The 21,451-nt window shown below is 34.7% G+C and overlaps 1 protein-coding gene across 1 annotated transcript; it reads right to left on the bottom strand.

Moving 5' to 3' along the window:
* Positions 1 to 3,631: 3,631 nt before the first annotated feature.
* LOC103485408 (transcription initiation factor IIA subunit 2-like) lies at positions 3,632 to 11,693 on the bottom strand. The gene is made up of 4 exons (XM_008442983.3): positions 11,255 to 11,693; positions 5,009 to 5,157; positions 4,855 to 4,905; positions 3,632 to 4,053 (listed from the first exon to the last, which is right to left on the bottom strand). Exons 2-4 carry the CDS (start codon positions 5,135 to 5,137, stop codon positions 3,913 to 3,915), a joined length of 321 nt encoding a protein of 106 aa, XP_008441205.1. The 5' UTR covers positions 5,138 to 5,157; positions 11,255 to 11,693; the 3' UTR covers positions 3,632 to 3,912.
* Positions 11,694 to 21,451: the final 9,758 nt, after the last annotated feature.

Below are 21,451 nucleotides of genomic sequence, written 5' to 3' on the forward strand. Positions count from 1 at the left end.
TCAAAGAAGTCCACCACATCTAAATGGGTCATGTTGGAAGGGTCAAATACATCATCTTGATAGGAAAAGTTTACTTCCACATTCTTCCATTTTTCCTTCAATGAGGCTTGATAGAGGTCGACTAAGTGCTTGGATGTACAACAAGTACGAGTCCAATGACCATTCATACCACAACGGAAGCAATGATTTTCACCACTTTTAATTTTCTTATTTTGTGGAGTCTTCCTTCTATGATCATCATTTGTGGTTTTCTTGAAATCTAAATAATTATTACCACGTAAAGTATAATTGTTTCTTCCTCTACCACGGTCACAACCTCGGCCATGATTACGACCACGACCTCGACCTCGACCATTAATATTATTTAAAAATACAACATTCGCTTCAGGGAATGGTGTTGCTCCAGTTGGTCGAGATTCATGGTTTTTCATTAATAACTCATTATTTTGTTCAGCCACAAGAAGACATGATATGAGTTCGGAATACTTTTTAAAACCTCTTTCTTGATATTACTGTTGTAGAAGCATATTCGAGACATGAAATGTTGAAAAGGTTTTCTCTAACATATCTTCATCAGTAACTTTTTCTCTGCATAATAATAATTTTGAACAAATTTTAAATAATGCGGAATTATAATCATTTACTGATTTAAAATCTTGCAACCTTAAGTGCATCTAATCATATCGAGCTTTAGGAAGCATCACACTTTTTTTATGATCATACATTTCTTTTAAACTTTGTCATAGTTCATAGGAATCTTTTATCGTAAGATATTCAATCTTTAGTCCCTCATGAAGATGATGTCAAAGGAAAATCATGGCTTTCGCCTTTTCTTGACTTGAAGTCGTGTTTCCTTTTTTAATCGTTTCTCCAAGATTCTTGGCAGCCAAATGAATTTCAACATCAAACACCCATGATAAATAATTATCACCATTGATATCAAGAGCTAGAAATTCTAATTTGGTAAGACTTGACATGGTAAAACTATAACAAAGAACAAATAAACTAACTTATATTAGAAATTTAATAAAAATGTCAAACATGCATTCTAAGACAACTTAGATAAATATCATATTATGCACATGATACAAAAATCAATAGAACCCATATATAATAATTCAAAACATGCATGTTAATGTACAATAATTAAAATTACATAAACATATTATGAAAAATTAACAATACATACCAAAAATGTTAATTTTACAACATACTTATACACAATATGTTAAAACAACATACTTAAGTAAATTGATAAAAACATTTAGATCATAAAAATAATTACAAAACTTATACTAATAGAAAGTAAACAACTAAATTATAAACACAAATTATAAAGAACCCATAAACTATAATAGATCTTAAAATAATTGATATAAGAACCAAACATAAACAATCACATAAATCATAAAGAAATTAAAGATGAACTCAATCATAATCTTATCATGAACTAAAAATATTTTTTAACAAACAATAACCATGTAAACGTAATATGTAAAATTACAACATGCAATAGGTATAAAATATTACATTCTCAAACATTTAAACTATGCATGATGTATACATGGACTGTTTCATGTAATATTCACAAATACCATAAAAACAAACTAATATTATAACCTACCTTTTGCAAATAATATAATTGTAGAGCATCGTGCTGATAACGTATTATGTAATAAAGAACCCAGAACTAGATAAGAACACAAAAGAAGAATAGAGAAGAGAGGAAGAAGAGAAGACAATTGAACTCAATTGTGGTGTGTCTTACAAATGCACCACACTCCTCTATTTATAGGACATCTTATGGTATAAATTAAATTATGGAATTCAATAGGATGGATGTTACAATATGGAATTGAATGTGAGAGTTATATGTTGTAACCTATGTAGGTTATGGATATCTGCATTTATAATATATCATTATATTTACGATATAAAGTATATTATTCAGCCAAATTTTTAAAATTTCTGTTTTATTCTTTTTTGTCCGTTATCCCTTATCTCCTACATTTTAACGATCTTGTTTTATCCTAACAGTGACAGAAAGTTAATAAAAAAGAAAAAACTAGAAGGCATCTCTTAAACATACAGGAAGGACAAGAGAATAGACTCATCTACCTAAATTATTTTGAAATAACCTTTTCTTTTTATAATTTTTTTCAAAAAGCTCCCCTCCCTCTCGATTAACCCTTAGCTTAGGGACTAATCAAAATTTTAAAATTTTATATTGCAATTAGTGTATATTTTCAAATTTTAATAATATTCTAATTGATGAAACAGTGTTTTAGATTTTTTTTACTCGAATAATTACAACTATTTGAAAAAAACTACAAAATAGAAATTCATAACAAGATCGTATATTTAACATGGGTAGATTGTAACATTTCGTATCTATTATTTAAATCACACACATATACAAAATGATACATTATTTCATTACGTAACTACTTCAACCTAACAATAGTTGCAATGATGTGCCTAATATTCAGTTTAAATATATGTTCTACAAGTAGATTGTAATGTTTCATATTGTATGATATTAATTATATCCCTATTGAAAGAATCTACTACTTTGTCGTATAACTAACTCAATCTCAATTAATAGGGTGAAGGATATGATTGTTCGTTCAAATAATTTTAACGTTAGCTTATGATGTTATTCATATATATGTTTTAAATCAGATGCACACAAATAAAGTTACATCATTTCATGCAACCTCCTCGACTTGATAAGTGTAATAAAAGGTAAAATAGAAATTATTAAGACATGTTTGAACAAAATGGAGACTTACAAATTCTATCCTTATAGTCCCTTTTATATATATATACAGCATATATGAAAATACATACACGTATAGGTGGTAGATCGAATAGAAACCTCATACCTTGTCTGTTGAAAGAAAAATGTAGAATTACTTTTTATCCTTTGAAAAAATTATTATTCTTTGGAGCAATTATATAAATAAATTATCATTGTTATGAAAATGAGGCAGGTAAACAGATATCAAAAAAAAATATAATATTATAATAAATAAAATAAAATATATAAATTAATAAATTAAATAAAAGAAATTATCTCCACTAACTTCAATTTATTTGAAATTTTAGTCCATATGTGTGTCATATCGAGAGACATAGATAAGAAATGGGATGGTCATACATTTTATAATAAATCAACCCGAACAATCACAGATATCAAAAAAAAATTATAACGTGCTTAATCTTTTATTAATTAAAGTGAAAAAATCAAATCTCTGAATTTCTAAATTAATCGTACTTAATAACAATGACATCTCTTAAAATGCAATTATCAGTTAATGTTACATCCCATCATGTTTGTAAGGAGAAAAAAAATAACGAGAATTTACTCATCCAGATGTTGACAGAATGATTCCCATTGGTACTGAATACCGAATAGGTCTTCTTCCAATTCTCCATCGAAGGTATTCATGTCCAAAAAGTTTCATTGAAAAAACTACTCGATACTGATTGATCCCTAACATCAATGGTAATGGGAATAATGACTAATAAGAAAATGGATCCAATCAAACTTATTCCTCTTCAAGTGATTCTAATGTACGAAAATTAGGTATCAATAAATGGCGTGATAAGTTTGGAGTTTGAAGGGAAGTAGTACAAAAAAAAAATCAATAGCATAACATTGAAACATATATCATTATGTTTTATTATCATTGAACTTGAAGAAGGGTCGTATCAATGTTATCATCTAATCAACTTTAGAAGCCAATTACAGTCAAATGTATGGTCAATGTAACTGACTGAATTTACAAAATCACGTTTGAATCTCTTCCCGGATGGCCATGTCCTCCTCACCGTGACTGACTATTCTTCCCTCCATCACCAGCAAATAATTATGCAATTTTCATCCAATAAACCCTGATGTCTGAAAGCTTATTGTGAGAGTAACTTTGAGTCACATGCTACTATTTTGATTCTTCCAACAACCTCATTGGAATCCTCATTTTTAAACGAGGCATCCTGTAAAATGAATGTCCAAACATTGTCGCAGAACCGATAGGTGTGTAAATGCCCCTGTTGCAACACGAGATAGTAAATGGGCTAAGAGGTTTAGAAATCACCATAAGAGAGTTTCTTTTAAGACGTAAACACAATCCACGACCATAGTTGAACAGGTTCTGTTCTATAGGTTGTATGTTTGAGTCCTTGAGTTCTAAGACCTAAACACAATACCATGCATGTTTAACTACACAACTCCTAATAATCTGTGTGATTACGATTTCATAATTTCCAATTGATGTATGATGAACTTCCAGCTAAGTATTGTTAGAAAATCCGACATAGCATTGGATCAAATATATAGCTTGAAACCAACAATAGCAGAGGACTCATTGTAGAACCTCATATGGCCGCATCCCTAACAAGCAGTTATTACTTTGTCCTCAGATTGCAAAAAAACAAAGAATTACGAAGTTTATTCCACAGAAACTTATTCAAGAATCAAGAGATGACAAAGCAAGGAATGGAATGAACCCAAGCAACCTAATCACACGGATATTAAAAGTTCCACCAAGAAACTACCAACTCTTACTCGTGGCTCTCCATTCATTTTGAGGCAACCAAAAGGCTCGGGGGGGGGGGGGGGGGGGGAAATATTCTATTATGCATTTGACACATGGATGAGTTCTTCACAGACAATTTGACTCGAGGCTAGACATGCACTAGGGCACATAGAGAACAATCTGAGAACAGCAAAACACAACCAATTCCTCTCATCAGTAGAATTTTGTTTCAAGTTTATAATGTTGACTTTATTTAGCAACATAAATCTATAGCATTGAAGATTTGTCTAATTCATAAGCCAAAAAAACATACCTTGATAATCACCTTGCTTTTCACCTGTGATTCCAAAGCCTCAGTCATGGACTGCAAAAGCCAAAAGCAGAACAAAATTAAACCAAACAAGACCTAAATCCTAAATACAAATCCAAAATATAGATCTCCAAACAAGAAACAACTTTGGTTGTACCTTATCGAACTGAACAAGAACCTGAATAGCAAGCTCAGGACTAAGAGTACCATTCTGGACCATTTCATCCAAAGTTTCAGTCAAACACATTCCGATTGTTGATCTGCGGTAGAGTTCGAACGTTGCCATTCTTCTTCGAAAATCAAGATCTGCTAAATATTGAAGCTCTTTAGCTAAGATAGAAAATCTAGCTTAAAAATACACAATCTGAAACTGAAAAAAAACTCAGAAAATTTTGGAACATATCGTCAGAATTCGAGAAAGCAGGAAAAATCTTCAAAATCAAAGCGAGAGATCAATTCAAAAAGGAAAGATAAAAACAGATAAACATGGACCACTCAGACTAGTTTCAACCAATTTTATTTTCAACTTAGGAAACATTACCAAAATTTGACTTCTAACTTGTACGACTTTATAAAAATTTCAGCAACATAACAATATAAACATAAATACCACCAACTTTTTGGGATTCAATATCATTCAAGAAAAGTAATATTCAATGCTCCCAAGTCTAATTCAAAAAAAGTTTCTGAAACTAAAAAAACTCGGACAAATGTCAAACTCAAGCAGCACAAACCACTAAAGTCTATTACAAACTCTCAACTCAAATCCAATTGAAAAACCTACTTGAATCTAAAACAAGGTTTCAATTTTCAAAGTTCGAGTGAAACAATCTTATAAAGAGCAAGAAACCAACAATAACATATGCCTAATAGCCAATCTTTCTCAGACACTCTCTTCAACATCACCAAGGTTGCAATACTCGTCACCGTCAACTTCTACAAAATCTGGGGAGGCCAGTACAAACTTTTACTAGTACGTAGCCCACACCTTTTTGTATGAGAAACATACAATCATAATTTCAATGATAGTATGAAATTACAAAGAGCAACAGATTTCTTGAGGGATAATACAATGTTATTCCACTATGAAATAAAAGATGCATGGCTGTGATCACAAAAGAAAGAAAGAAATTTACACCAAGAAAGCAAAATATACAAAAGGTGATCAAAGATTAGAATGCATTGCATCTTTTTATCTTTGAAGATGCAATGGTTTCCTTCATTCCAAATAAGCCTAAGGAAGGTTTTGATGGTGGAGGTCCACAAGATCGTTTTCTCATTCTTGAAAGCATGGCCAGTGGGAAGCAAGTTCAAGAGGATGAAAGGATTGTTTGAGAAAACCACGTGATAGTTGAAGCATGATAAAATTTCCATCAATAGACCAATATGTGCATGATGGGGTTTTCTGCAATGGTAGCAAAGAATACACCAATTTGGGGTGGATTGTTGGGCTTTTTTGCTAAGAACACCGGTCATATTGATGCTACCATAACTGACCCTTCATAAGAACTAAATCTTTTTGGGAATAGGGCCTCTCCAAATATCCTTAGGAAGGGCTGAATTCTCGTCATTACCAAGGTGATGACAGAGCACTTTAAAAGTAAACTTGCTAGATTTGTCCAAAAATCCATCTCAACATGTCATCTGCCGTGGGCCTGTTAGGGGGCAAAAGTAATTTGAATAAATAGACCATTCATTGACCTCATCATCATTAAGGTTTGGTCTCAATCCAAGGTCCCATGCTTCATAGTCAACATTCCAACAGCGTGCAATGGAGACCTCCTTTTGCCCAAATAGGGCAAACGGTTGAGGAAAAGCATTCTTGACCCAAAAATCATTCCAGAAAGATGTGCTTTCACCATTGTCAATAACATGAACTCTATTTTGCAATATATGTCCACGGGCCTTTAGACTACTTAAAGAATCTACTTTGTGGTTAAAATGGGGAGCCATATTTAGCATCGATAAGGTACCTCCAAAGGGCGTCTCTCCCAAATTGGTATCTCCATATCCATTTTGCCAAAAGACCCTTGTTCCTTTCCTTGCCCCTTTCACAAGTAGGGAGTTTAACCTTTCGCCAATTAATAGAGTGAATACCTCTCTTATCATTATGTCCATTCCAGAGGAAGTTCCTAAGAAGTTGCTCAATCTGATCAACCACCTTCGAAGAAATCTTAAATATAGAGGAAAGATGTGGAACGATTGCTAAGTGTGGCTTAGATTAATGTGAGTTGATCTTCTTTGGAAATATAATTATGACTCTAATTATTTAGGCACTTTTTTGTTCCAAATGATGGGCTCCCAAAAAGATAAGAGAATGGTTTATTGTTAGGGGTTAAATTAAGATAAGTTGAAGGCCAGGTGTCAGCCTTATAGCCAAAAGAAGCAGCCTTAGAAATAATTGATCCATAGTCTAATTGTATGCCCATAAATTGACTTCGAGTGGTTGATGCAAAAACCAAATGTTTACTCAAAAGACTGGATAGCTGCGAGACCCTGATCGCCTTGAGATTGAGTTATGCGATGAAACTGTGTGCGATGGAAGCTAGCGATTGGAATATTTGCAAAGAACATTGCACATCGCATTTTGGCTAGGAGACGCAAAGGAACTATGCATTGAACTGAAAGGTGATATGAGCACGTGGCGTTTTGACCTTGCCATCCATTTGAGTTCAGGATAAGGAGATGGCAGTAGCACGTGGCGTTTTGTTAATGGTTGAGTATCATTGTCGGGCAGAAGTAATCGTTCCAGCATGGGAAGTCTCACCGGAGAGCTTATAAATAGGAGAAGTCCGACCATTTTTTAGAGTTGTTGAACCTTGTGTCCACTTAAAAAAGAATTGAGAGAGTTTCAAAGATTTCCATAAATCCATTACAAGCCTGAGTTCGAAAAGGAATTGCAAGAAGGTGTAAGGGAACTTTGGCTAAGGGTTCTAGGCGAGGAAGTAAATTGATTGTAAGTGGTTCTTCTTAACAATGTTTTCAAACTAAAAGTATTTCCACTATGTTTAAATCCTTATATATTCTATTATTGAATTCTTGAATTCCCTTATTTCCCTTACAATCTCAAATTCTTAAATTTTATTGAGTTATGAATAAATTGAATTGAAAATGAACTAAAATGCGATGATGAGATGATCTTTGGTACCCTATGAGATGAGATGCCTCACACTTGATGTGTGTTCTGGTGTGGGATGCCATATGATCTGGGATAAGATGTCCTATTCTTGCTGTGTAATCTGAAATAGGATGTCCCATACTTGTTGTGTGATCTAGTATAGGATGTCCTTTGCTTACTACGTGATCTGGCATTGAAATACACGTTATGCATAATGTAATTGATGGTGAATTGTTGTTGCATTGAGATCACTCCGCATAGGTGCAAACAAGCAAAAGAGTGTGGTAAACGTTTGAGTTGTAGAAAATGTACAAAGATATAATAAAACATGCAGAATGATTCTGCAACATGAGTTATACGATGGATTCTGCGAGATACATGCTTATGTGATATGAGCTAATATGAATAATTTGAAAAGAAAGGATTTCCGAAAGATTCATAAATGTTTGTTAATGAAATTGAGATTGTGTATATCGTTGAAAGGGTGAGATGATTTGATTTGGACTCAATGTTTATTTTCCTAAATGCATAACTATTTATATCGCATGGTTTGGCGAAAAGAATTACAATGCGTCATTGAAAACTTACTTATTATAAATATATTGATGAAAAACCCACTCACTAGAAATTTTTGTTTAATCTTTCAAATGTTTTGTTTTATCCCCTCAGGTAGCAAAGGACAGCCAATGTTTGACTTGCCAAATTGAATGCCTTTCGTGCCATAATTGCATTGTATCAACTTGTTAATATTTTCAATCAGTTCACATAATATGAAGAGTCTTAGGCGAGATGATCAAGATATTGTTTTAAGACATTTTAGTTTGAATAAACTTTCTACTTGTTTTGATTGTAATTTTTCATCAATATCAATGAAGTATTTGTGATTTTAAATGAGTTCTCTTCTTGCGTTTAGTTTGGTGTGTGTTTTTCGCTTACTAAGTGTTATGCGTGCTATCTCACGGAGATATACGTGTGGAATATCTATGTGATCGTGCCTCCACATGAATTGCACGAAATGATCTTGGGGCAGGGCGTGAAAATGGCAAGCATTTCCTCATTAAAAAGGGAGAAAAGGATAGTATCATCATGAAATTGTACATGAATAACCCAAAGTCCATAATTTCTGACAACAAAGTCATCTATGTGATTAGCGTCTAATCCTTTCATGAGCACTCTACTAAGGCAATCAACCACCAAGGTGAATAAGAAAGGCGACCACGAGTGGCTTTGTTTATCCATTGATAATAATGGACAAGTTAGTTGTTGACAAACAACCCATACTCAATCTTCTCCGAGTGTTGCCAAAATCCTTGACACCATAATATTGTCGAGAAACTCTCAATCAACAATATCAAATGTCTTCCCAATATCAAGTTTAATTACCACAACTTTGGTTTTGGATCTAGCGTAGAGGTCAATCAGCTCATTAGCAATTAGGGAGGCATCAACAGTCTGCCACATAAGCAAATTGGTTCATGGAAAACGTATGAGGGAGAACTTTCTTCAACCTTTTCTAGAGCACCTAGGCAATAATATTGTATAAACATGTGGTAAGGCTAATCAGCTTATGACCCCTAACCCTCTTGACATCGACCTTTTTAGCAATCAAGCAGATATAAGTCTCATTACGATTGCCATTGCATGCCCTTCTTCAAAAAGTCTTAGAACAACCTTTTAGTGTCATCCTCGAGGATGTTCCAATGCAATAGCCCACATCTAAAGGGCCACCAAACAACATACATATAACTATTGCAAAAACATACAACAACAGTAAAGGTCAATCACGTCATATAAGGCATACATAGTTTCAAATCAAACTTCTCAAATTAAATAAACATTCCACCTTGACTCTCGCAAAACTTTATGAACATTTCCCAAAGACACATTGCCCCAACTAATTGTGCTCAGGACCACCGACATTCTCTATTGGCCCCAACAGACTTTATATAAGGCCATAAATGCTCTTTGTCGCCAACATTGACTTCTTCCAAGGGCACAGACAGTCTTTGTCAACCTTAACCAATATATCCATGGCCATCAACCTCTCCATTGGTTCCAACCGATACTATCCAAGGCCATCGACCTCTTCTTCAGGCCCAACTGAGTCCACCAAGGGCCATCAAAGCTCTTAAGAATTTTAGTACTTTCGATTCTAAACTCATAGCATCGAACCTAACTAAACCAAAGCCCTTGATACTCATCTACAACATGCTTTATGCTTAAAACTACATAAGTAATGTTTTTTTTAAATATAAACAGTTTCATTGAGAGATAATGAAAAAATTACAAGGGCGGAAAAAGCCAAGCCCCAAGAAAATCACATTACAAAAAAGGATCCCAGCTAAGGTTAATAAGACCCAAAGAATAACTACATAATGCTTTCGATAATGAAGCCCAAAGCAAAATACGATAACAAATGAGAGACCAAAGATCCTTGGGGTCCCTCTCCATACCTCTAAAATTCCTATTATTCCGTCTCCCCCATAAAACCCACAAGATCACACAAACAGTAGCAAAAACTACATACATAGTGTTGTTTTCTCAACATTAATCATACATGTGTTCAAATATCTACACACCATGCTTATATCAATAGACACTTGATAGCATTTCAGCGAATCATAAAACATGGTTCCAACTGTTAGAGCAAAACAGTCATGCTTTTCTTTTTTATTTATTTTATATTTGTTGTTGTTTTCTTTTTTTTTTTTTTTTTTGTCTCTAGTATTCCACTCCCTTCCGGAGTTTGTTTTCCTTGAGCAAAAGTTTCTTTTCATTTCATCAATTGAAAGTGTCTATTATTCTCTTGACATGGTAAAACACAGTTTCAAATGTTAGAACTTAGTTTGAAACCTTATTCAGAGACTGAATGAGTAATCTAAGTCTAACCAAATGTAACCTTAAACCTCAACTCAAGCACCACAAACCAAGTCTAAACTACAAATAAAGTATATCCATGAGTTAAAAACTCATTCCAACTACGTAGATCCAATTCAAAAGACTCTAAACGGAGTTCTAACAACAAAAACTCAACAAGACAGACTCGAGTCCTTGCTGCAAGATGACCGAATAGTTTCGGAACTATCCCAAATCTACAAATATCTAAAGAACCTTAAACAAGTTCAAAAAGAAGTTTAGATTGTTATACCCGCTGATTCTTACCCAACACAACCCGAATCCTTGCTGGTTAGTGTCGAATATGCTTAATACTACCAACCTATAACGAGCCGTAAAGAAGTGGCTAAATTAAATTCAACATTGAAAAACAGTGAATAAGTGACGAACCTCGCCGAAAGAGAGGAAAATGTCGCTGCCAAGGTGTTTAGACCGTGTAGGTTCTGAAATCGTCAACGTTGTGGGTTTCGCGTCGACGGTCACCGCCGCAGAAGGATTGTGCGCCGGTGTAGCCGGAACTTGGAGTGTCGCGTGGTTAACGAAGAAGCACGCAGGCGAGGACAATAATGGGATGCCGGAGGGAAGGTGTCGCGCCGCTCCGAGTCGTGGCTGGAGAGAGGATGACTTAGCCGGGTGAAGCAACACGCAGAGAAGGGGTGTTGCAAGAAACAGAGGGAGAAGAAGATCGTGGTTAGGGTTTCCCGTTGCTATTGCTTTTCCTTCCTCCTTTACATTTTCTATTGAAATGAACAAACAAAATAAAACGAAAAGGGAATTTCGGGTGCTTAATAGAGAATTGGAAAACGTAGATTTGAAAACCATATGTTTGTATTTTATGTATGGAGAAAAGTGATGCAGAATTCGAAAATTGATTTCTAATTTTAATAATATGTTTAAACGTGTTTTATATTATATATTTGTAAATTGTGAACCTAGTTTTAATTTATTTATAAGTATAATTTACGTTTAGAATTTTGGTTAGACTATAATTTTAGGAGAAACTTACATACATGTAACAAAAAAATATATATTTACAAGCCGTGTAACAAAGCTCATAAAAATATATCTTAAGCAAAACTTTCAAGAAAAAGAGAAGTCAATGAACAAGGCTCCGTAGGAGTTGACGTCCCTATCCTTCTAAATAAAAGGAATAAGAAGAAAAAAGCATATCCTTCAAAGGATTGCAAAAGGCTAGATTTTCATCAATTTCAGCTAGCATAGCCCAAAACCCCTACGTGGGAAATTTTGCATTCGCACTAAGAAAGTGGGGATTCCCACGAGGGGTTTGTCTTTCATCCCTTCTTTTCTTAAGAAATTCATGGATGAGCTCAGAGTAGGTTAAGTGATTCAAAAGAAGGCGCCTTAATTATGTGTGGGCAAAGCGATTCAAGAGCATTCTTGCCATTTAGTAGTTCTCTTTCGCTTAGGCAAGCCCCATCCAAATAGGCGGACTCTTAGGCTTGAATAAGCTAAGCCAGCGGTAAGTCGATCCGCTTCGAAAATACCGGAACGACTGAAGATAGAAAAGAGACCCCACCATCCTCGTAAACTAAGCAGAAAATGAGTGAGAATATAATAACCTACCTCTTCCGATTGATGGAACTCAATCTGGTCTTCTCGCGGATTATGGAATGAAAGCTAAAGAAAACCATGCACGTATGCAGTTGGAAAATCACTCCTAACCAGGTTTTCCCACGGTTTTGGCTTTAAAGAGGAAGAGAGGGCACAACCCGAATTAGATAATCCTTGAAGGGAGCTCGACCTCTTCTTTATTGAATTCATAAAAGTAGTACACAAAGAATCAATAGTGAAAGGGGAAAGGATCACTCTCACTCGAACTAGGCGCAAAGAATTTGCGAATAAAGTCAAAGACTTGAGAAAGTGAGTTTACTTGAGGCATTGGATGACGAACGGGGAACCTCTCTCTCTCACGCAAGCCACTCTTTCATGGGCAGTTTCCGTCTAATTTAAATGATTCTAAGCTTGAAATTCCCCATTTAGAGTTTAGGAAAGAAAAGGCAAAGAACAACCCCCGAAAAGAGTGCATTTGAACAACAAAGCTATATGGTTTTCTATTAGAGGAAGAAAAAGTAACAAGAAACCACATTCAAATTCTTTGAACCTCCAGAAACTTAAGGCTACTAAAAGGAATAAGACTCCTAACCGTCCGAAGGACTATGAACCATATTTTCGAGGTGAAATTGGGGGTGCAAAGACGATAAAGTAAGGTGGGTAGGCTACCTCCGTCTGCGTCAAAGGCGAGCTCTACGAGCTTCATTCTTTTCAAGCAAAGATGTTGATAACAAGAGGTTGGAATTGATCTGGTGATCTAGGCCTCATTGATTCACTGATTTCATTGACTCTCTGACCCTCCCCCATTGCACTCCTTTCCAGTCTAGGCTTTTTTCTTAGAACGCCTTCGCCCAACCGAAAAAGTGTCAAGGTGCCCAAAATAGGAAGACTTGCTTACCATCAGTCAGAGCACGAGGCGCGAACAAGAGGAGTTAGGCTTGAGTTTATGAACAAGAGGAGAAGAGGAAAGCGCTCGGCCTAGAACATTCTTTGAGCCTTCTTTATTTTTCTTTTTGTTCTTTCTTTTATTGTCCAACATATTATATTCTATTGGAAGACTAGCTTTTCTTATTTCAAAGCTCTTATTCATTATTAGAATCAATGAACAAGGGCCTAGAGAAGAAAGAACTAGACAAGCAAGAAAGCACCTTATCCTGGTACAATGGGGACACCCCACCATAAGTAAGGCATTGGATGAAGAAGGAGACATAAGAAAAGCCCACTATGTGGGGCACCAATAGAACTCAAAATCAAAGATCTCCAGACAGTAGCAGTAGCTCAACCATAGGATCGGGGTGCCAAACCAATCCTAGTAAAAGGAGCAAATCCATTAAACTTTTTCCATTCATTTGCGCGAACCCAAAATTATAGGGTTGCTAGGGTAGAAGTTGCCCACTCACTTCGCGGTTAGAAGAAGGAGTTATGTCAAGGGCAGGGGTTGTATTCTCTCTTTCCCGCTCCGTGGGTCTGTCTCCATCTTCATGGGACTCTGATCTCCACCCAGTAGGGTTTTGAGTTAGTTCTTTATTTTGGTTAAATGAGTAAAAAGAGAGAAAGATGTTGCGTCGGACGGCTATCATATCACTATTCCAGATCTGTACTCAGGAAATAAGAGGACGGAGGCATCAAAATTCAATGATGAAGGTAAATGAGGGAGTGGACTCCTCCGAAGCAAAAACAAAGGTCTAGGCTGAATGAATATGAGTTCCTTCGTTCATTCCACTAAAAAACAAGTCCTTCGGACATCCTCTTGACTCTACCGCTACGTAGGTTAAGAAGAAGAATCGTCAATATTCTTTGTCCCTTGTTCATTGACTCGTTTTAGACAAATACAAAGAGACATGCCCGTCCGAAGGACTCAAGATTCCATATTAACCAAACCTCTTCCACTCGCAAAGATCATTCTCTCTTTTTTTAGTTCCCGCAATATTCTTTGCGCCTTTGCTTCGCAAATTCTTTGCTCCTAACGTCAGGCTCAAAGAATTTGAGAGTCATCTGGACCTTTGTTTTGGAGGGGTCCTCAATGAAGAAGTCGCATTCAATTATAGAATTTGATATTTTTCTTTATCCTTTAGAGTCCTTCTCAATATTCTTTGATCGTCTTGACCCTTATTTACAGTCCAAAAACAAAGGTCCAGGTGACTATGAATTATATTTTCAAGGACTATTCAAAGCTTCGGTTGGACTAATTTTTGTTTATCCGTCCTCTTGAGTTAGAAACATTGACACACCTGAGGACTATTTGCTATTCTAAAAACCGAAGGACTTCGAAAATATGATTCATAGTCCGGAGGACCCGTTGGAGTCTGAAATCTACCATATTAATGAAAGGATGAAAACCCTTTACAGCAGAAGAATTACAGAGATCCAATTTTAATTGGAACCTAAAAAATACCAATACATTGGCAAAATTACAAGAATAATTTCTATAGTTAAACATGCTTTGAAGAAAATATAGAGAAGAAGAACTTACTCTTGTTATCGACTCTGAATCTACCAAATACCAACTTAGGGCACCACCACTTGGAAACTTTCTTATTCTCTGATTGAGATGACTAGTGGGAACCAAATTGGATTGAAGGAATTTTTCTTTACAGAAAAAAATTTTCAGAGAGAATGGAAGAGTAACATTGTTTGCAGAACTCACCTTCAATTTTTGTTACGCAAAAATCCCCTCTTTTTCATACGGAAGAAGTGAGAAGTTGAGAGAACAAATGGGTTCGTGGAAAAACCACCCACGTTTCTTATTAATTTAATAAATAAATATTAAATTAAATTAATTAATTAAATAAATAAATTATATTTAATTAATATTTCATTTAAATCATATTTAAATAAATATCTCTCGTATAATCTATAGTTTTAATTTAATTAAATCAAATTAAAATAAACTATTAATTAATTCTCCAATTAATTAATTTCTAAATTAAATATCTTATATTTAATTTAATCCAAAATTTGAATCATATTCAAATATAAATTTCTCTCATAACCTATAGTTTTAATATGTATCACATACACATTAAATTTTTAATCTATAGTTTTAATATGAATCTAATTCACATTAAACTAATATTTGAACTCATTCAAATATTTTATTCTCTCGTAATTTAATTTTAAATCATATCTAAAATTAAATTTATATAAGAAAGTCTAATTAAAATATAAACTTTATATTATAATGTATCGATATACATTATATTAATTCCCAAAGTAAATTTGAACATTTCAAATTACAACCAGTATAAATAAATCTCATTACTCTTTATGAGCTAGGAAGGGGACCTAATGAACCTACAGATCAAAAGCTACAATGATATGAGGTTAATTAGTTAAACTTATTAACCATATTAATCAATATTCGTTAACTATGTGTACACTCCACTAAAGACTCACGACTGAACTATTCTAACTGTAGATATATTTCTGTGTCCACGGATATAAATCAATACCAGTAAGTTAGTCCTTCACAAGTGTTCGTAACACCAACTGGGTCAAATTACCGTTTTACCTCTAGGTTACTTCTAGTCCTTAAATATCAGTGCTCCTCTAATGAACAACTTGTTTATGGTCCAACCACTAAACAAAAAACCCATCTCATGCCATAGAGAGGGTAGGACCCTTTATTCAAGTCCCGGAGACACTATTTAAGGGAACACTTATCTACTTACTCTAAAGGTGGGAAGGAGTGAATTCCATATTGTGTGATTATGTTCTTAGCTCCCCACTCAATCTTGTTCCCAAAATGATAAGCATATTGAGTCGGCAATCTGGCCACTCTCACCTGTACAAATCAAAGGACAATCCCTCGCAAACAGGAGTTCATAATACACTCAGGATTAAGACTAAGTACATAGGTCATCTTAATGAAATAGAAACCCAACTAGTTAACGGAGTTCAATCTAGTGATTACTATTTCGTGGTCCAGTCTTATGCAAACTCATTGCATAGGATACCCTTACTCATATGTCGCATACATGAACGCATTGGATTAATGTGTTTGTATCAAATACAAAGTGAGTCGTATCCATAGTGTTAACAAGATAAGGTACCCAACCTTAACCCTATAGTATAGACCCTTTAAGCTGATCTTGAACATTGATCCCCGTATATCTCTACATATTGTTCAAGACTCAGCAAACAACTTAGGATGTTAGTTTATTGGATTTAGGTTATTAATACAAAACTATTAATATAATCAATAACACTTATTGAAATTATAATAATAAAACACTTTATTAATAACAGTTAATTGATTGTATTTATTATCTACAAGTTTATGACATAAAACCCAACAATTAATTCATGAGTGGAGTATGAAAGATCAGAGTGAATAGGAGAGAGAGAAGAGAAAGAAAAGGCTTGTCCCCCACGGAGCAGGGGAAGTAACTGCAAGCTTTCTTTCCACCTTTGTCGAATAGGGGTGGTTGCGGGCATTGAAAGAATGGGTTGGCGCCCTAGCTTCTTGAGGCAGTGCCAGTCGCAGTTTTCGTTCAAGAAGTTCTTCTTTCAACTCATCCGCCTTTGGAGGTTAGCTATAGCTAGGCCCATTAGGAATTAGACTAGAAGCAAGCTCGACCTCTGTAATAGTACAAAAGCAGAAGAAAGAAATTGAAAAGGGTCCTCAATGAAGAAGTCGTATTCAATTACGTCGGACGATGAAATTTTTCCGCCTAGTAGAATAGTCGGACTTCTGAATTTCACTTATCCTTGGACTTGTCCTCAGCTAATTTATGGATGCTTCCTTCCTTTTTGTAGATGTTAAGTCGCTTCGCTTCTTCACTCATTCTTTCTCAAATTTCTCATTTGGAGCTTTATTTTATTGTGATTAAAACGGACTGGTAGATTTCAGACTCCTCCTATGCTCTCTCCTTTCAGTCAAAACCTCTGGACTATTCGACCTATTACTTTGAAAACACAAGATAAAAATCGGTTTTGATAAAGCTCTGCTCTGAAACTTCCTTCTTCTCTTCTTTGTCTTGGGAAAGCCTAACTGAAGAAGGAGCTCTTTCTTTATTCCTTTTCCGCCTTTTATTTGATTTTAGTAGGTCAACTTGCACTCCTTTTAAGTCGCCCTTGTTCATTGACTCCTTTTAGTCGAGCTGCTTCGCACTTTAAAGGTTCATATGGGGAATGAAGCTACTCCGCAAAGTCTTTGACTTTATTCATTGCCTAGAACTTATTTTTGAACATTCTTTGAGGCGAGATCGAAAAATCAGTTCAAATCGTACCCAAGTCAGATTACGTTGAATTCAGTCTGATTAATTCATCAATCACGTTATTTGCGACTTCTCGCACAAGAAAAGCAACTGCTTCCACGGATAACTCATACTTAGGTCGAGCACAAGTAGTTGGAAGAGTTGAAAGTTGGGTAGTGCTATAGAGCGTCAGACTTCTCTCAAGTCTTTTTCCCACGGGGAAAGGGCGCGCTTAACCTGCTCTTTGATCCTGAACTCCAGAATTTCTTTGCCTCCGCTTACTGACTCAAATATGAAAGGAAGACCCAATTTATGCTTACTCAACTCTTACAGAATGAAGAGGCTTTACTGATCTCGCGGGGAATAGGGCTAGGCCATACCCTCTGAAATAGGATATTCAAGCTCTCTATCTTGTACTACAAGAAAAGGGATGTACCCTTCGACAGAGAAAAAGATGGATGCTAAGTAACTGAAACTGCACATTCCAACCTTCCTTTGAGACTGAGTTTATAATGGCTAAGCGCTTATCGCTACTTTCGCTCTGAAATTAGTCGGGTCAAGCTGCTTTCGCTCCTCTTCTTAGCTTAATGCGAGCCCCTTTCGCTCCTCTGGAACTCGTGGCCCTATCAATGAGACAGAGGACAGGTCGGACTCATTCATGGAACTCAAACTTATGGTCCGACTATCCACTGAAAGGAGCTGAGGCAGCAAAGTTGGATAGGGATAGAGGTTAGATAGAAAGTCGCTATTCTTGAAGAGGAAATATTGATATGAAATCGGCTAGCTCTTTTCCTTACTCATTTTTTATGATATTCCGATCAAGAAAAGCAAAAGCTTTGAATAGAATCATAAGATAGGAAGAAATGTCTTTACTGGAAGGAAGAAGATCTCAAACCCTAGCTGTCGAGCGACTCTATAACTAAGTAGCAAGGCGCAAAGAATTTGTGAAGAATTTGGCTTTTTTTTAAGCTACTTTTTCTCTTGTTGTCTAGCAGAGGGTATGAACTGCTAAGCTCCTAGCATGAATAATAAATAAGGAAGACAGAGCGGTGGCTACCTCGAGGTACTATTTATGAGGTAATAGATTATTATTAGTAGTATCTCATTGAAGAACCACTACTATGTTCTTTCGTGTTGAAAGTATGGATTTAGAGCGACACCTTTTATCATGGAAGAGCTTAAACGAAAACTTCTGCCGTAAGAACTGAAGCTACTGAATTCCCCTAAAAGGGCTTCTCTTCTAACTCCCCAGATCCTGCATCCTTCAACGGGTTCGGAGACGCAGCATAAACAGCCTTTGCCCTTAATGCCAAGACGGATGCGACTTCTCTTTCTGCCACAGCAACCTAACCACTACTCTTTATTCAAGAGGTGGGGTTGCTAGAGATCTTTCTCTCTAGCTTTCAGTCTCGATCTGAGCTGGGAACTAGGGTCATAGGAGGCTAAGTTTCTCATCGAGGGATTATGAGTGAGATTGATAATCTAAGCAATAAAAGAAGCTACTACGACAATTTCAAAAGCAAAAACTCAGGCTTGAACTTCCCCAACTCTCCCTAACATATTACTGGAATCTTTGACTGAGTTCCATCTTTTCTACATCTACAAGAAATATTCTTTGAACCTTCGATCATTCTTTGAGCCTTGATTTCTGCTTTCAATTCTATTAAGAGGTCGAGCAACCTCTTTGCCTCTACTCCTTTTAATGAGAATTTGACTTGTTCCAGGGTTGTGGGAAGTTTGAAGGTGTAATCATTTGAACGTCTAATAGCAGTAGACTAAGAAAGTCAGACATGTATGGATCAGACAATTCATCATCTATTTATTAGCCGACGAATGAGAATGAAAGAGATGATGTCTCCCGAATCCCAATGGTCATTATAACCTCCAAGAAAATACAGAAGAACAAGGAAAACTAAGACAGAGCCTCATGAGCCTCTAGACTCATTCATCGACTTTCTTCCTCAACTGAGAAGTCTATTGATTCCCTATTACCGGTGGTACTCTCAAGCTACTAACAACTCCGTGAATGAGTCTGACCTGGGATTTTCTCCCGTGTAGGTTCTGAAATCGACTTCTTCCTCTTGCGATTTCTTTCATATTCTTCCTTGTGCGATTTCTTTCATCGTCTTTCTTTTCTTCTTCTTTTTTTTCGATTTCTTTCCATAATCTTTCTTATTTTTCTATTCTTTTTTTACGTCGTTAAATTTTTCCATCGTCTTTCTTCTTTTCATTTTTTTCCTGCTGTGATTTCTTTCTATCGTCTTTCTTCTTTTCTGATTTTGCGATTTCTTTCAATGTCTTTTCTTTTTTACATCGTTTAATATTTTCTTCGTCTTTTTTCTTTTCTGATTCTTTTTTATGTCGTTTAATATTTCCGTCGTCTTTCTTATCTTCTTTTTTTTTTCGCTGTGATTTCTTTCCATTATCTTTCTTCTTTTCCTCTTTTTTTTTTTTGCGTCGTTTGAATTTGGATAACCAAATCTAAACGACCGTGTATAGAAAAATAGAAAATCTAAAAAATCGTGTATAAAAAATCTTGAAAAAAATCATTCAGATTGAAGTAGCCAAATGTAAGTGATGGTGTAAAAAAAAATCATCGTTAGACAAATCTAAACAATCGTGTACCAAAAGAATTAAAAAAATCATTTAATTAAATCTAAATGATCGTGTAGTAAAAGAATTTTAAAAAATCGTTTAGCCAAATGTAAACGATCGTGTAGCCAAATCTAAACGATTGTGTAAACAAATCTAAACGATCGTATAAAAAATAAACGATCGTGTAGCAAAAGAATTTTAAAAAATGGTTTAGCCAAATCCAAACAATCGTATACCAAGATTTGAAAAAAAAATTGGGACCCAAATTTAAACGACCGTGTAACCAAATTAAACGATTGTATAATAAAATTAAATGATAAAATTGAAAAAATAAATTGTAGTCATATCTAAATGATCGTATACCAAATAATAGCCAAATCCAAATCTAAATGATCAAATCTAAACGATCATGTAACAAAATTTAAACGTAACCAAATAAAACGATTGTGTAATAAAATTAAACGATAGAATTGAAAAATAAATTGTAGTCATATCTAGTATCAAACAATAACCAAATCTAAACGATCGCAAATATATTACATAACATTCTTTGTATTTTACACGGTGGGCATTTGAGTTTTTTTTTATTTTCGGAATTGTTATGTAAATACTTTATCGCTTTTTTATATTTTTTAAAAGTCCCCTAATTTTAGTATCTATTGGTGTGATAATATTAATGTTTAATCTATAATTTGATAAAATACAGTCCCTCTATGATTTTATTACACCAAAAAAATTAAATCCCAAACTAAATTACACTTATAGTTTTTAAAGTAAAATTTAATGTAAGGATTTATATAATTATTATTTTTCATTATTCAATATTTTATAATACATATTATATTTAAAAAATGAATTAAGTTGTATTTCTAAATGTTTTTACCTTGTATTTAATATAATTTTTAATTTTACTTTTTAAAATGTAAAATTCAAGATTTTAAAAATCAAATTCTTGATAAAGATATAAAAGAGTTGCTTCCAAAATCTACACTATTCACAGAATCAGAAATCAATGTATCAGAAATAAAATAATATTTACCAAATACAATTTTTCATAGACAGTAAAAGGGTGTTGACATGAATCATGATGATTCCCCTAGCAAACGAATATTGAAGAAAGTCTGCTATAAAAAAATGTGGAAAATGTTTGATTCTTTCTTATTATCCAATAATGTTTGCTCCCGAACCTAACATCAATGATACTGAAATAATGACTAATAAG

Source organism: Cucumis melo, chromosome 3 (assembly GCF_025177605.1).
Source record: "Cucumis melo cultivar AY chromosome 3, USDA_Cmelo_AY_1.0, whole genome shotgun sequence".
Taxonomy (NCBI): Eukaryota; Viridiplantae; Streptophyta; class Magnoliopsida; order Cucurbitales; family Cucurbitaceae; genus Cucumis; species Cucumis melo.

Coding starts and splice junctions, on each gene's coding strand:
- LOC103485408 (XM_008442983.3), bottom strand. CDS start 5,137: ATGGCAACGTTCGAACTCTACCGCAGATCAACAATCGGAATGTGTTTG. Junction 4,906..5,008: donor TTCTTGTTCAGTTCGATAAG/GTACAACCAAAG, acceptor TGGCTTTTGCAG/TCCATGACTGAGGCTTTGGA. Junction 4,054..4,854: donor AAAGCAAGGTGATTATCAAG/GTATGTTTTTTT, acceptor GTGTTGCAACAG/GGGCATTTACACACCTATCG.